This window comes from Chlamydotis macqueenii, chromosome Z (genome assembly GCF_036417535.1).
Source record: "Chlamydotis macqueenii isolate bChlMac1 chromosome Z, bChlMac1.mat, whole genome shotgun sequence".
NCBI lineage: Eukaryota > Metazoa > Chordata > Aves > Otidiformes > Otididae > Chlamydotis > Chlamydotis macqueenii.
In genome coordinates, this window is record NC_141593.1 from 47,806,954 (window position 1) to 47,823,045 (window position 16,092).

General features: G+C 44.3%; 1 protein-coding gene across 4 annotated transcripts in view; it reads left to right on the forward strand.

Annotated features, from left to right (window-relative positions):
- The first annotated feature begins 4,333 nt into the window (after positions 1–4,333).
- Positions 4,334–16,092, forward strand: part of SHB (SH2 domain containing adaptor protein B) — a 109,405-nt gene continuing 97,646 nt past the window's right edge. For all 4 annotated transcript variants that reach the window (XM_086771101.1, XM_086771100.1, XM_086771102.1 and 1 more), the window contains exon 1: positions 4,334–5,190. In XM_086771101.1, the coding sequence (XP_086627227.1) occupies positions 4,594–5,190 (597 nt within the window). In that variant the 5' untranslated portion in view covers positions 4,334–4,593. The remainder of the gene's footprint in view (positions 5,191–16,092) is intronic.

Genomic DNA, 16,092 nt, shown 5'->3' on the forward strand with positions numbered 1-16,092 from the left:
ACAGGCTTCCCAGTCCTTTGATCATCTTTGTGGCCATTCTCTGGACCCTCTCCAGCCTGTCCACATCTTTTTTTTGCATAGCAGGGACCAAAACTGAACACAGTATTCCGGATGTGGCCTGACAAGTGCTGAGTAGAGTGGGATAATGACTTCCTTTCTGCTGGTGATGGCCTTGTTGATATAATGCAGCATTCTGTCGGCTTTCTTTGCCATATCAGCACACTGTTCACAGCTATTGATCTTGTTTTCCACCAGGACACCCAGGTCTCTTTCCAAAGAGCTGCTCCCCTGCAGGATAGATCCCAGCCTGTGCTGCACTCTGGATTATGTTTTCCATGGTGCAAGACATTACAATTGTCCTTGTTGAACTTCACAAGGTTCTTGTTAGCTCACTCTTCCAGCCTATCTAGGTCTTCCTACATGGTGGCTCTCCTTTCCAAAGTGTCCACTTCCCCACTCACTTTGATATCATCAGCAAACTTCATCAGGATATACTTGATCCCATCATCCATCTCATCATGTCTTGGTTATTTAAGTCCAACCAATTTGACCTATATTTTCATGGTGCAGGAAAAGAGAAACAGATAATATTCCTCTTTAATTTTACTTTTGTGATGATCTCTCTCCCTCCAAGCACGAGTGTGGTTCATGTTCAATCGTCTTTAGTTTCCTATTCAAAGGGCTATTCGAAGTTAGATTTTGAGGGGTCTTGTCACCTATAGATGCCCTGTAGAATTTGCAAAAGCAGCTTTGTAAAGCCAGCTGGAATTAAAGTATAGGGTGTTTGGAAGCATCCCACTTGTCATCTTCTTGCATCTTTAGGTGCCTCTTTTTCTGGAAATCTCTGGCTCAGGTGAAAAATACGGGCTGCATCATAGATTTGCTTTGAGCATGGGCAGTCTGGAGTAATTGGAATTGTGTCCTTCAATTCCACTTACCCTTCAGAAAATGATGAATTCTGATAATGATGTGGCTGCAGCAACACAGAGTTCTTTGTGGGCTGCAAAATCTGAGACCTTGATTTAGCCTGAACTCAGCTGAATAAGTGAGAGGTCTATCACCTTAATGCAAGTGCTTTTCCCTACATTGCACTGTAACCTGCAATGCTTTCAGAATTTCTGGCTTCTCTGATCTGAGTTCCAGTGCAACACACAACTTCCTGGAAGTAATGAGACCTTCTGCACAGTGATGAAAAGTTGGTACAGAGACCCAGAGAGGTAATGAGATCTCCAATGTTGGAATTTCAGACCTAAAATGGAAAATTCCTTGAACTGGCATGTTTGTACTTGTCCAGCTTTGAGTAGGTCGATGGTTCAGAGATTTCTAGAGTTTCTGTTCAACTAAAATTTTTCTGTGCTTCTAAGAAGCTGCTTTCCTATCTGTGTTCTCCCCAGTTCCTTTGTTCCCCTGCTGCATAAGGCAGAACATGGTCTGACCCAAAAACCTACACTAGCAAAATAGGATGATTTTCCAGATGGATATGCCTGATGGCTGCCCTCCTGAGATGTCATTATTCATCCTAAACTGAAAGCTGTTGTACTACTTGTCACCTGACACTATGGAGACAAACAGATTCTTTTGGGGAAGAAGAATGATAATGGCACTAAGTTGTAGTTATAATCAAAAGCTTTTTTAACATAATTTTATGACCAGTGTAGTATAGAGTTTTATGATCACAGTAGCACAGGATTTTTGTGATTAAAATCGGTGTAGTGCAATTTTATAAGTAGCATAGCACTGAATTTTATAACACACCTTAACTTATGGTTCCTAATCACCTGGACCCTCTGCAGATCAGGTCAAATTTTAATATATGGCTTGCAGTATCAATATAACAATCATAATGTAGACTCAGTCCTCAGAGGAAGCAGACAACAGTGGAGGTGTCCCCAGCCACTGGGTGGTCACCATAGGTTTTGTCATCCAGCAGCAGTGCCAGTCCAAGTCCCACTTAGGTCTTGTAACTACTTGATTTTATAGACACTTCTCAGTGTGCTGTTTGCTTCATTTTTCTGTGACGCAATCTGGTTGGTAGGTGCCTGGAACTTTCAAAGCTAGTAAGGAGGGAAGGAGGTGGCCTGGTTCCAGGAACCTTCAGGCTGATATGGAGGTGGAGAAGTCCGCCTGGTATGCAGGACATTCAAGACCTGATGATGGTGGGAAAGGGGCCTGATACACGACCAGTTCAGTCACAGAAAATGTCTGTTTGCCTTATAAAATGGTATTAGTTATGCTAACCATATTACCAGGGGCCAGGAGCAGGGATTGCCAGTGACACCACTTTACAGTCTTCCCATTCTGTGTTGCTTTGCAGCTGACTGTGTCAGTGCTTCTCACTCTACCTAGTTTTCCTGCATCCTCTTCAGATATCCTCAAAATCTTCCCTATCTGTAGGTAACCTACATAAATTTAGGTCATCAGCATATTTTATTAGCTCAGTATTCAGACTATCTTCCAAGTAACTATAAGTTACTATAAGAAGAATCCTAGTATGGATACCACAGGTGTGCTGCTCTTCATCTCTTTCAGAGATGAGAGCTGGCCATTCATGCCTTCTCTTTGTCTTCAGTCTCTTAACCAGTTTTTAATCTGCAACAGGACTTTAACTGTTATTATTTTTTTCTTCATTTCCTTGATAGTATCCTGTGAGAAACAGTATCAGAAGCCTTTTGAAAGCCTAACAAAATCCAATCCTCAGTTAATTCTTTATCTGTCACTTTAACTTTTTTTTTTTTTTTTTGAGAATTTTAACAGTAGCTAGGCAGGGCTTCATCTTCCAAACTTGCTTTTTACATTGATCCATTGACCTGTGTGCATTCATATTAAGTGATGTACTCCGGGATTTAAAGATGTGTAGTTGTTCCTAATCATACTGTTTACAAAAGAGACTTAACAGAATTCTTTGCAGTCTGATGAATTACAAAATCCACCACATTAGCTTACCTGGAGCACCTTTGTGGCTAGAATACAAATAAGACTATGTTTTACCAATTAGTTTACTGGGTTTCCTGTGTAATATTAAATCCATCTAGAAATTACTATTGGTTACATCATTCTGTAGGTGACACTGAAGGCCACTACAGCTTGCTCTCCTCTGTAACCGGCAGTGTGCCCTTTCAAAGACAGATAGTGAAACAAGAGCTAAGTAACAGTGGCTCAAAGTTACCAGCTAGTTTTTATCCAGGCTTCAGTTCCAGGAAATTACAGCTATGATTTGATTTAATATTTTTTCATTTTTTCCTATGCAAAATTTGTAATAAATACTAGTGTAGGTATGTAATAAATATTAGTGTAGTGCAAGAAGAAAAATTGTCTTCATTCCTCCACATTATTCTTCTATGAGCTTCACCTGGAAAAAAAAGTGAGAGACAAAGAAAACCAGATTGGTTGACAGGTCCCCATCCAAATCAATATGTCTGGGCATTGCAAAGATTGAACACTGGAACTGGTTGAGCTTCTCATCCACTAGTACACCCAAGACCTTCTCCTCTGGTCTGCTCTCAATCCATTCTCTGCCCAGCCTGTATTTTTGCATGGGATTGCCCTGACCCACGTGCAGGACCTTGCAGTTGGCCTGGTTGAACTTCATGAGGTTCTCACAGGCCCACCTTTCCAGCCTGTCAAGGTCCCTCTGGATGGCACCCCTCCCCTCCAGTGTGTCGACTGTACCACACGGCTTGGTGTCATCCGCAAACTTGCTGAGAGTGCACTCTATCCCATTGTCCCTGTTGCTGACAAAGATGTTAAACAGGGACGGTCCTGAAATGCCACTGGCATCCCTGAGGAACGCCACTTGTCACTGGTCTCCACTTGGACATCAAGCTGTTGATCACAACTCTTTGAGTGTGGCCATCCAGCCAATTCTTTATCCACCAAGTGGTCCAACCATCAAACCCATGTCTCTCCAGTTTAGAGACAAGGATGCCATGTGGGACAGAGTCAAATGCTTTGCACAAGTCCAGCTAAATAACGTCACTTTGTTGTCCCTTATCCACGAATGCTGTAACCCCGTCACAGAAGGCCACCAAATTTGTCATCTGTAATGATGGTGATGACGCGCTTCCTGTCCCTCCCCGGGCTTACGAGGAGAAAGCGATGAGCCTCGGCGCCGGCTGCCCGCCGATGGCCGCTGGGCCTGCCCCTGCTTCCCACTCGGCGTCCAGGGTGAAGCGCGCAGCGCACACACCCCCCCCCGCACCTGGCCCGGCCCCGCCCGGTTCTCCCCGCCCCCGGCCGCTGCGGTGGGCGGGCCCTGGCTGCCGGGCCCGCATCCAGATGCGTCCCCCGCCTCTCCGGTGCGTGCTGAGGTCAGGCCGGGCTGCGCTGCCAGCGCGGAGGAGCGGGGGCGGGGCTCGCGAGAGCGCCGGAGCTGCGGTGGAGGGCGCGGAGCTACGGCGAGCGCCCGGCTCGGGCCGGGAGCGGTTCCGCCCCGCCGGGAAGCCGGGGACTTAAGCGGTCACTTCCAGTTGTCAGCAGCTGAAGAGTGGCCTGTGCCCTGGTTCTCCATGCGGGCGGCGGTGGAGGTGAGCGGGGCTGCCGCGCGGGGCACCGGGGGCAGCGCTCGGTGCTGACAGGCCGCCACCCGGAGACACGATGGCCAAATGGCTGAATAAGTACTTCAGCGTGGGCAATAACAAGGCAAAGAGTCCCCCGCAACCTCCGCGGCCCGACTACCGAGAGAAGCGCAACGGTGCCGGCAGCGCGCCCCGCCCCGACGGGCCGCCGCACCTCCACCTTCACCAGCACCACACCTCGCCTGGCTTTCCCCACCGCCGCCTGCGCGAGGACACCAGTGACCTGGTCCGCGCCTACCGCGCACAGAAAGACCGCGACTTCGAGGACCCCTACAGCGGGCACGGCTCGTCCCTGTGCAAGCTGCGTGCCATGTGCCGTCCAGACTACTTCGCGCCCGAGGACCCGGGCAAGGCAGCCCCCAAGGCTTTCTCCTTCTCCTCCTCCTCCTCTTCGTCATGCAACGCCGCGGCTGCCACTGCCTGCGTGCCCGGCTCGCCACAGCTCTTTCGCAGCCACAGCGAGCGCCATTCAGCCACGCCGCCCGACGTGAAGTACATCTCCCCCAGGCACTGCCTTATCAAGGTTGAGAGCGGCGGCAGCGACGGTGCGGGCAGAAAGCCTAGCAAGGGCTCCAAGCAGTTGGCGACCTCTGCCCCCTCTGCTGTGAAAGATAAAGTAAGTGTCATGCTCCTGTACCCACCCAGTAGGCTGGATAGTAGGCCTGGGACCATGTCAGCCCCTGGAAGGGTTTTTGGTGGGGGGCCTTGCTCCTGTCTGAATACATCTGGAGTGGCCCCCACTCTTCACTGTGCTTCACCGGCTGGCAGTAGCCTGGCCCTTTTTAATATCTTGGGGCAGGCGAGGCTGGCACATGAAGTGGTGGTGCCATGTCCTGTGGGCTTTCAACCTTACCTCCCTTCTGATGGGGCAGGTTTACTCTGGGGCATAGTGCACTGTCCAGCTCAGGACTGGTACCAAGGCTCTCAGGTTGGCAGTGCTCCTGCAGAATAAGATATCTGTGTTTGAGGGGTGCTTGGAGAGCCCTAGAGTCACTTGAGAAGCCCTGTGCTTATGACCCAAAGTTGTAGCCTCAGCCCCATTGCATGTGGTACAGAGCAGTCATATGTAAAAAAATAAATAAAATTTAAAAAAAATCTGATGTCATCCCAAGTCATACCATGTGATTTTAAGGAGGCAGTTTGTCATGTGTTCAGTAATAACTTCTTTGCCTCCTAGGTCAGTGTCAAAGGTGAAGTAGGTCAAAGTCCTGTTTTACAACAGCATCACAACTTCAGTGATAACCATGTTTCCAACAGGCAGGTACCTGAACCAAACTCTGTAGCTACTGGGTAAGCTGCAAGTGACCAGATAGCTTCTCATATCTTTTATTGGTCATTCTCTGCAAATATTAACAAAATACTGTAGATAGCACTAGAAATTGTTGGGCTCGGGAACTCAGGTTACAGTTGGGAAGTTTTGCAGAGGGAAGTAGCGTTAATTATTTTGTAAGCACAGCACATATCCTCCCAACCTCTGTTGGTCCTGTGAGTATTGTTTAGTTTTTTCGTATATTGGAAATGAGTATTTCTTGATTTTGTAAATTGACATTTACAACTTCTTAAGTATGTGCTAAATGTTATCAATTGAAATGATCTATATGTACATGTTTAAATATGTAACATGATTGCATTGAGTGGTGACACATTTCCATGACAACTTAGTAAATTATATCGTGTCTGGGAAGAATTAAAAAAAAATCTGCTTGCAATGGTGATGATACAAGATTAATTTTTACATTTTAGGTGTAGTTCCTGAGCAGAAGCAACTTATTTTGTGGAAGTGAATTATTAGAGTCTAACTATGTACAGTCTCAGTATATTCAATTGCCTGTGTTGATACCACGTATCTACTCTTAGGCAAATGCTATCATCAGTTTCATACTTCAGAAAATAACTGCTTGAGGCAAAATGCTTCCAAGTGCAAATGCTTTTTTTTTTTTTAGTGTAGTATGATTATTTTTTAAAATTGTCTTTCAATTTTAGACCCTCCTGAAGCAATTTTCAAAGCAGAAGTTACATCTGTTGCTAGGTAACCTGCTATCTTATAGAATTCATAGAATTCATAGAATCACATGGTTGGATGGGACCTATAAGATCATCTAGTCCAACCGTCTTCCGACTACCATTGCTGCCACAGCTACTAAACCATATCTTGTAGCTCCTCATCAAGCCGCCTCTTGAACACTGCCAGGGATGGCGACTCCACCACCTCCCTGTGTGCTGCTCCCAAGCTCTTGTTGCAGGTTCTAAAACTTGTTTTGAATGAAAAAAAAAAAGATATGGAACACTCAAATCATAGTCAAATTCTTTCTTGTTTTGAGAGAGAGACCTATATGTGACAAGCAGGAAATCTTAACATGTCTGAGAAATAAAATCGTCCCTACACCTTAAAAGATGAGTATACCTGCCCACACCCACAACAGAATTTGATTGTGAGAGGCTACATAGCTTGCCTTTTGTTCAGTTGTGTTATTTCCTCTCAGTAACAGAAATGAAATCTCTCTTATTTCACAGCCCTGAAATTTAAAGCCTGACAGGTGAACCTAGTAAGCAGTGGGCAGGCAGAGAACTACTTCCCTCCTAGACCTGTCATTCATTGAGAAGAAAAATGAGGAATGTAGTTAACAGAGTGTGTTTAGTTTAGTGGCAAATAAAACAAATGGAAATAAATTTATGTAAGAAGGATATAGTAGAGGAGACTGTATAAAAAAAAACTAGAGACCTTACATTCAGAAGAGTTGATAGAAATGTCATATATATGTATATAAAAGTATGCTACTATCTGTGAGTAGCATAGCTTAAGCTACTAAGTAGCTTAGGAATGAAAAAAGGTCTGGCTGCTGTATAGGTCTGTCATCATAGAAATGTTAGTGTTCAACAAGCCAACAGTGTTCACTAGATGCTTGTGTTCCATTCCAGCACCTCTTTTTTTTTTTTTTTCCTTTCCATTTTCACATATAAGTAGAGAGTGCTATTTTCCTGTATGTGTTAACTGAGAAACCAGAAGTATGGTTCTCAACAAATTCAGTAAGCAATTTTAGAACTTTTGTGACTGGTCATCAGTAAAGAGCTGGCTAAAGAGCTCAGTTGTGTGTTAAAATTGAAAGAAGAATGAGATCCAGGAAGGTGCTTGTTTGGTGTGGTTACTTATAAAGGACAGATGGCAAAGCATGAATAATGACAGACTGGTTAGTTTAAATTCCCAGGAAAAAGTGATAGAGTAGCTGATTTGAGGAGTAAAGGAGATGGAGGTTAAAAACAATGACAAGCATGATTGTATTTTGCAAGATTCCAGGCATAAGCTGTAAAAGTAACCACAGAGATGTAATGTATCTGGGGTTCAGGAAGCTTTGATATGTAGAGGTAGAAGTACTGACTAAAGCTGAAATAGACAAACCCAAATTGCCATGCATCTTTAATTGTGAGGTAGCTAACCTTTATAACAGATGCCCAAGAGAGAGTCACCATTGACGGATGTCTTTGAGTTTAAATTGGTGGGTGGATTTTTTATTTAGGTAGTAAAATCAGGAAAGTTTCGGGGCTTTAACAGTGGCGCTTATCTTCAAACAAGGGAGAGCAGATTAGGTTAGGATTCAAGGCAGAAGCAGTTCAGTTCTTCCAGTATGGAGGATAAGAAATTACTGGTTTCCATCTTCAGTGCTGGCCTGGGAGATATTAACTGCTTAGCTTTTCTGTGGCAGATGAAAGAGTGTAGGCAAGCCCGAACAAGATGTGGCTGTATGCTGTAAGAACCTGGCAGCTACTGTATTTGTGTAATACACAAGAATAAATGTTAAGCCAAGTCTCGCATCAACTCAATAAACGACTTGGTGAACTGGGGATCTAAAGAATGAAGTCTTCCTGAGTGACTATCTGGCATTGTGCGATGTGTATAAATCCATGAAAGTAGTAATAGTTATAGGGAAAGTGTCTGTGTGAAAGGATACGTTCTCACCTGTTACACTTTTTTGAAGCTAAATGTTTTTCTGCCTGGCTTTACAGCTGAAGAACCCAGAACATTATTCAAAGAGCAATAGTATAATACTCTGTAGCAGGAAGTTTCTAGGATTTAAAAGCTGGGATTGTAGCATGCTTGTCCCTTTAAAAGATTATTATTTCATAAAAAGCAGCATTTTGCAATGGAGGCAGAACTGTGCAGCATTTCTGGATGTTGAATGCAGAAGACACTGCAGGTTGCAAGATCCATTTCCACAGGACAGGACATATGTGATGGTGTAGAAAATAGCTCAGTTCTGCACTCTCAGGTAGAGCTGATTCAGCGCAAAAGTATATGAATGTTGTGTGGCAGCAGCAGTCAGGCAGGAAACTGTTCAGGGCAGCATAGTCACTAACTTGATTAACAAAGGTCTGAAAACAATGTCTATATGTTAATTCTACACTTGTGTAAGAAAAAAACCCACCCTTTGTTTCCATAGGATCCACCTCAGAAGTGTATGGTGCAGAGATCTGACTGCTAGCTAAGCATGGGGGCTAAACCTGTTTGCCTTGAAAGTTTCCCCCCTCATTATGTAAGAAGCAAGTACCTTTTTTGGTACATTGCAATAGACTATGGAAGTGCTGTTGGAACTTCTAAGGTCTTGCATAAAAGTGCTTAGGCTCCATGGAGTGTTATTAATATCTATATATAATTAAAACTTTTAAGTAAACATTGAGGACATGTTTGTCTTATTTCTGTATATGGAAGGTCTAAGTTTTATTTAATCTTGCAAGTGGGAACAAGTCAGGTGTATTGAACAGAATCTTACAGCTGGTATTTCAAGGTGCAGTGAGAAAACACTTGAAAGATGTCTAAGCAGTGTTGGGGTTATTTATATCAAAGTATACAGTTTCTAGATCCAAATCTATCTCTATCTTATTCCCATTTTTAATCCATTGCTTTAATCCAGTGTCAGACTGCCACTCTTTACAATTGCTACTACCCTGAAACAGTCTTCCTCTTTGCATGTGGTTCCCATTGGCATATAGCTCTGCCTTTGAGTGAAAGGTCTGAAGAGAAAGGTACTGGTGGCCACTGGTCTTGTGAACCCGCATAAATGGCTTGGGCAAGGCCACACATAAAGGCAGCAAACTGCATTTTTTTTCTGTGTATCTCATATTGCTCATACGGCTATAATGCAGCAAGAAATTTTTTTCTTGCATTTTTTTCTACGTATGTGAGTGCCATGATTAAGGGACTATCACAGTCTTACAGATGGGAAGATATTCAGTTATTACCTGAGCTTGTGGAGTATTAGTGACTTTAAAGGTCTTTGAAGTGATGTGGTAGGCTGTTCAGTTACAAGTATGCCTGGCATCTGCAGTGTGTTGCACAGCTTGGAACAGCCTCAGCACTGGGAACTATACAGATTTTCAGAGTCTTGGACCCAGAAACGTCCAAGCAGAGAAGAGCTGTCAGGAAGGACTATGAAGCAGTTGGACACGTAGAGATTGAGGGAGGTAGTGGTAGTCTTCTGGAAGAGTGTGTCATGTGTATACCCTTGCAGTAAGTAGATCCAAAGCATTGAAAGAAGGTACTTCAGTTACTGGATTCAAGCCGTAAGACTGACTTGCCCCTTCTGAGCTAAGATGTGCTTATTGAACTATTTGCTGCGAGAGTGTGAATGAACGTGTTCCACATGGCGTTATTCTGAACAAGGCTACTACTACTGCAGTAAAAATGCCTGTAAGGGAACTGGGCAGAGTGGTGGACCTTTGTCCTGTTTCCACCCATTTCCATGCAACCTGTGTATCTAATGCCTCTGAACCATAGAATCATAGAATGGCTAGGGTTGGAAGGGACCTTCAAGGGTCACCTAGTCCAACCCCCCTGCAAGGAGCAGGGACGTCCCCAACTAGATCAGGTTGCTTAGAGCCTCATCCAACCTGGCCTTGAATGTTTCCAGGGATGGGGCATCTGCCACCTCTCTGGGCAACCTCTTCCAGTGTTCTACCACCCTCATTGTCAAAATTTTTTTCCTAATATCTAATCTAAATCTACCTCCCTCTATTTTGAAACCATTACCCCTACTCCTATCATAACAGGCCCTACTGAAGAGTCTCTCCCTGTCTTTCCTGTAGGCCCCCTTGAGGTACTGGAAGACCGCTATCAGGTCTCCCCAGAGCCTCCTCTTCTCCAGGCGGAACAGCCCCAACTCTCTCAGCCTGTCCTCATAGGAGAGCTGCTCCAGCCCTTTTATCATCATCGTGGCCCTCCTCTGGACCTTCTCCAACTGGTCCGTGTCCTTCTTAAGTTGGGGGCTCCAGAGATGGACCCAGTACTCCAGGTGGGGTCTCACCAGGGCAGAGTAGAGGGGGAGAATCACCTCCCTCAACCTGCTGGCCATGCTCCTCTTGATGCAGCCCAGGATGCAGTTGGCTTTATAGGCTGTGAGCACACACTGCTGGCTTATGTTGAGCTTCTTGTCCACCAGCTCCCCCAGCTCCTTCTCCTCTGGCCTGCTCTCGATCCATTCTCCACCCAGCCTGTATTTGTGCGTCCGACTGCCCCGACCCCTGTACAGGACCTTGCACTTTGCCTGGTGAACTTCATGAGGTTGGCACGGGCCCACCTCTTCAGCATGTCAAGCTCTCTCTGAATGGCACCCCTCCCTTCCCATGTATCAAGCACACCACAGAACTTGGTGTTGTTGGTGAACTTGCTGAGGGTGCAGTCTATCCCACTGTGCATGTCACCAGCAAAGATATTAAGCAGGGATGGTCCCAGTAGCCACCCCTGAGGAATGCCACTTGTCACCGGTCTTCACCTGGACATTGAGCTGTTGACCAGCACTCTCTGAGTGCAGCCCTCCAGCCAATTCTTTATCCACTGACTGGTCCGTCCATCAAATCCATGTCTCTCCGGTTTAGAGACAAGGATGCTATGTAGGACAGTGTCAAATGCTTTGCAGAACTCCAGGTAGGTGACATCAGATGCTTGTCCCTTGTCCACTGATGCTCCAACTCCATTGTAGAAGGCCATCAAATTGATCAGGCATGATTTGCCCTTAGCAAAGCAGTTTGGCTGTCACCAATCACCTCCTTGCATTCCATATGCATGGTTTCCAGGAGAATCTGCTCCATGACCTTGCCAGGCATAGAGGTGAGGCTGACTGTCCTGTAGTTCCCCAGGTCTTCCTTGTTTCCCTTTCTAAAAGTGGGGGTTATGTTACCCCTTTTCCAGTCATTGGGAACCTCACCGGATTGCCACAACTTTTCAGATATGACGGACAGCAGCTTGGCAACTTTAAAGGTACCTTAACATAATTCAGGTACCTTAACATCATTTTAAATGGTAGGGCCTAGAACTGCACAGAATACTCAAGATTAGGCTGTCCCAAAGCTAAATACGGCAAGATAATATTCTCTTTTGACTGGCTGGTTATGTTGTATTTGATGCACCCTAGGATGCAGTTTGCCCTCTTGGCTGCCAGGGCCCACCGGTGACTCATATTGAGCCTACTGCCAACCAGCACCCCCAGATTCCTTTCTGTGGGGCTGCTCTCCAGCCACTTCTCTCCTAATTTATGCTTGTGCCCAGTATTACTCTCTCCCAGGCGCAGAATCCAGCATTTTAACTTGTTAAATTGCATGCCAAATTTCATGCTTGTTAGATTTCATGTCTTCTGTGTAACTTTGCCTGTGCTGGGTGTAGAAAGGAGTAAATGCTTGGGTAGTGTTAAACTGGGAGAATATCCTGCCAGTAAATGAGAAATTGTTGGTTCAGCTTGCTCTGGCTTTGGTGATCTGTGACTAATTTCTCTCTGTTTCACATTAAAGAGATATTCCTTTGCCTACATATCCAGTTCTCTTATCTTGCTTCCGATACCCTGGCATGTCTGCATTAAAGAACTAAGCTGGTTAGCCGTAGTGATTGGCATGATTGCCCTGCCAGAGATCTGCAGGGGATATTGAAGTATGAAAGGCCACTGCAGGCAGTTTAAAACCTGAAATTCCTTTGAGAAGCTCTGCTGTGGGTGATAGACATGTCTCTGATAAAGACAAAGTTACTAAGATTGCAGCAGCGATGAAGAAGGTGAGTTGAATGGTTTGCTAAGTCCTAGGAGTGATTTTTCTACTGCAAGGATTTGACAAATTACTCATTGTAAGGATCAGAAGCCTGCAACCTAGGAGAAACTAAAAACTGCCACATGCTCCTAGATTATAATAGGAAGGTTGAGAGCTGCCTAGAATGCTTGTTGCATTCTGTTTTAGGAAGAACAAGTGTCCCTAAGGCTGCAGACAAATGCCTGCCTTTCACCCCACTGCACTCCTTCCCCTTGTTCTGAAGCTGACACAGGGAAGGTTCCTGTGGGGGACTCAGAGAGATCTAGAGAAGCCTTATGGTACCAGGCAGCTGTTGCGGGCTTGATATATTCAAGTTGTACTGGTCCTCCAGCTGTAGTAGGGTACCACAGAGTGGCTCTTTTGCAGCTGGAAAGCCTGCATAGAGGGGCTCCTATTGCTCTGGATTTAGAGCTTTTATTCTGCTAGGGGAGTCAACATGCTCCTATTGCTGAAGGGAAGGTGGAAGGGAGCACAAACAGTTTGCAATGAGATTGAACCAATTTGCAGATGAGACTGAAAAACCCTGACTTCAGAAGTGGCTAGCTGTGTGTGGACCCCTGGGCAGAACAGCAGGATGCTGGCTGTGTTTCTCTTTACAGGTAACAGGCTAGAGCTACACAGCTAGGCCTCTCTGAGGCTGCAGAAGGGTGCACCTCTTTCTGTCCTCCCCTCAGCAGAAAGAGGAGCCATGTGGCCCTACTGCTGCTCAGCAGGTTGGTGCCTTATCTATGAGAGGTCAAGTGGGCTGCAGGGATGCCCCTGGAAGGATATCACTGCATGCAGTAGCCTCCCAGGTCTTAGCACTGGCATGCCCATTACAAGCTTGCCTTGTCTGTTTTACAGTTGGTTTGCCTCTTACTACTTCTGCATAAGTTCAGCACTTCATCTTTCTATCTGTTGATTGCTATGGGGATCTATACTCAATAAAGCCAGCTGTTGGACAGAGGGAAATAATCCATTACTTTTACATGTCTCTGCCAATTGAGTAGTGATGACTTTAACCTGTTTCCAGCAGCTGACAACTTAATGGAGACAGAAGAGAAAGCGACATGATGTAAATGCAATTAATGCTCTTGCAACATCTGTAGATTGCTGTCACATACGAAGACTCTGGAGCATTGTAAAAGTTAAATTTGCATCTGTGAACAAGCATTAGCTTACTGAAAGTATTAGAGGAACAAAACATAATAGTAGTAGTAGTAATGAGATGTGTCCCTATAATTACACTTTCTTTTGTCATTGTGTTTTCATGTTGGCCAGCAATTCTAATTAAAGTCTTCAGACTGGTAAAGCTAATAACAGTAGGAGACAAGGAGGAGGTGTATTGTTTAACCTCAAAAGGTAGCAAGAATCTGCGTATGGCTAAATGTTGGATAAGACTAAATTGGTCAAAATGCCAAAAGTAGATTTATTGCCTTACAGGTTCTGACTTTAAATACAAGTGAAAAGTACATGGTGGATACCATGTATTGCCTGTGGAATAATTTTTCTAAATTATTGAGCTTAGTCTGGAGCAGTCCATCAGTGTAGCACTTGCATGTCTTCCATCTTCATGGGAGCCGTAATGTCTGAATAGAATCCAAATGCCTACTTAATCACATCCTCTGGTATATGGATCTTCTGTCTCCCTGGTCTATGCATGTTCTGTCTGATCTCAAGCTGTTGCTGTAGTCTACCAGTTTTATTTAAGTAAATTTACGTTTTCTTGGTTACGTATATTGAAATTATTTGTAAAGATCTGGAATCTGTATTATATGTATATACACAAAACATGATAAATATATAAAACATATAATTATCATTATTACATGTTATTTTATATGCATAAACATGCATATTGCTGAGAAAGAGACAGTGGACCTTCTGTTTTTAGAGACTTTCAATACTTGTATGGGCAAGACCCTGAACAACCTGGTCTAGCTTTTATCCCTTTACCCTTTACCAACCTGGTCTAGCTTTTAGTCCTTATTACCCCTGCTTTGAGCGGAATAATGATTTCATTATCTTCAGAGATTTCATGGAACCTAAGTCTTGATGTAGGTCTGATGTTCAAAAGCTGTCATGGACCCTGCGTGTTGCCGACAGATTTATGTTAATAAAGTACGCTCCTGTAAGGACAATAGTGCAGAGTCTAAGGTCCAGCTCTGACAAGCTGGAGTGCTTTTTCCCGTTCTGTAGATTTATCTATGCAGTAAGTGAATGTGGAGTCAGTCTGACTATAGCCTCTAAAGCATGCAAGCATACCTTCTTCTGCAAAAGCATAAAAGAATGAATAGGGCTTTGTTCAGATCAAGTGCATGTGTATACAGTTGGGCATGGCTGGGTGAGTCAATGGGAGAGAATTATATTGTGAGGACAATAAAGCAGGGCTGAATACTAGTGCTGATTAGCAAGAAGGAATGAATTGTGCTTGCTTCTATAGATTGTCCTCTGAATTTTCACATGGATGCATGCAAGAGCTGGGTTAGTTAAGTCTGCACATGAACACAGAAGTACTGAGACACTAAGCGTAGCTGAAGTAGCGTTATGCAATTTTGTTACAACAGTTGGGTCACCATAAATCCAGCTTTCTTACTACTACATGATAGCACAGATATTATCTGCAGCCTTTCCTTCAAAAGTGCTCAGATAAGGAAAGAGGTCTGTATTACACTTTTACACATCCAACTTAAGGCAAACTTGCAAGCAAACAGCATTAGGACTGTTCTAATGTAATATGTGGAAGTGAAAGCTGCTATAGAAAGAATAAGGTTATGGAGTTTATTGTGATTTAAGGGGCATTTTAGCTCTAAATGAGAAATTAGACACAGTAGGAACATGTATTGAAATTTATATAAATGGCTTTTAGCCTGATTAATGAGGAGAAAGAATCTAGAAAGGAAATAGATTAATCTGTGTTCCTCTTCTTAACCATCGAGTTCACTAGTAAACCTCTGGTTTGGAATCTCATCTTGTGGTGGCCAGTTTGCTGTTGTATTTGCTTGGATCACTGAGGAAATGCCTATTCTATTTTGTTTTGTTTTGTTTTTTTTTACAAGCTCCTTTTCTCCCAAAGTTCACTGACACTGTGTGGTATAGGAGGGACATTTCATAGAATCATAGAATCACATGGTTGGATGGGACCTATAAGATCACCTAGTCCAACCGTCTTCCCACTGCCATTGCTGCCACAGCTACTAAACCATATCTTGTAGCTCCTCATCAAGCCACCTCTTGAACACTGCCAGGGACGGCGACTCCACCACCTCCCTGGGCAGGCCATTCCAGTGCCTGACCACTCTTTGGGAGAAAAAGTTTTTCCTCACATCCAATCTAAACCTCCTCTGGTACAACTTGTGGCCATTTGTATCTCTAAACATCTTTGTATATATCCTTGCCTACCAGCAATTGGTTATAGTGTTTTATTCTCAGAATTTATGCAGAGTACTGCCCCATGGCAAAGAATATGGTTTGA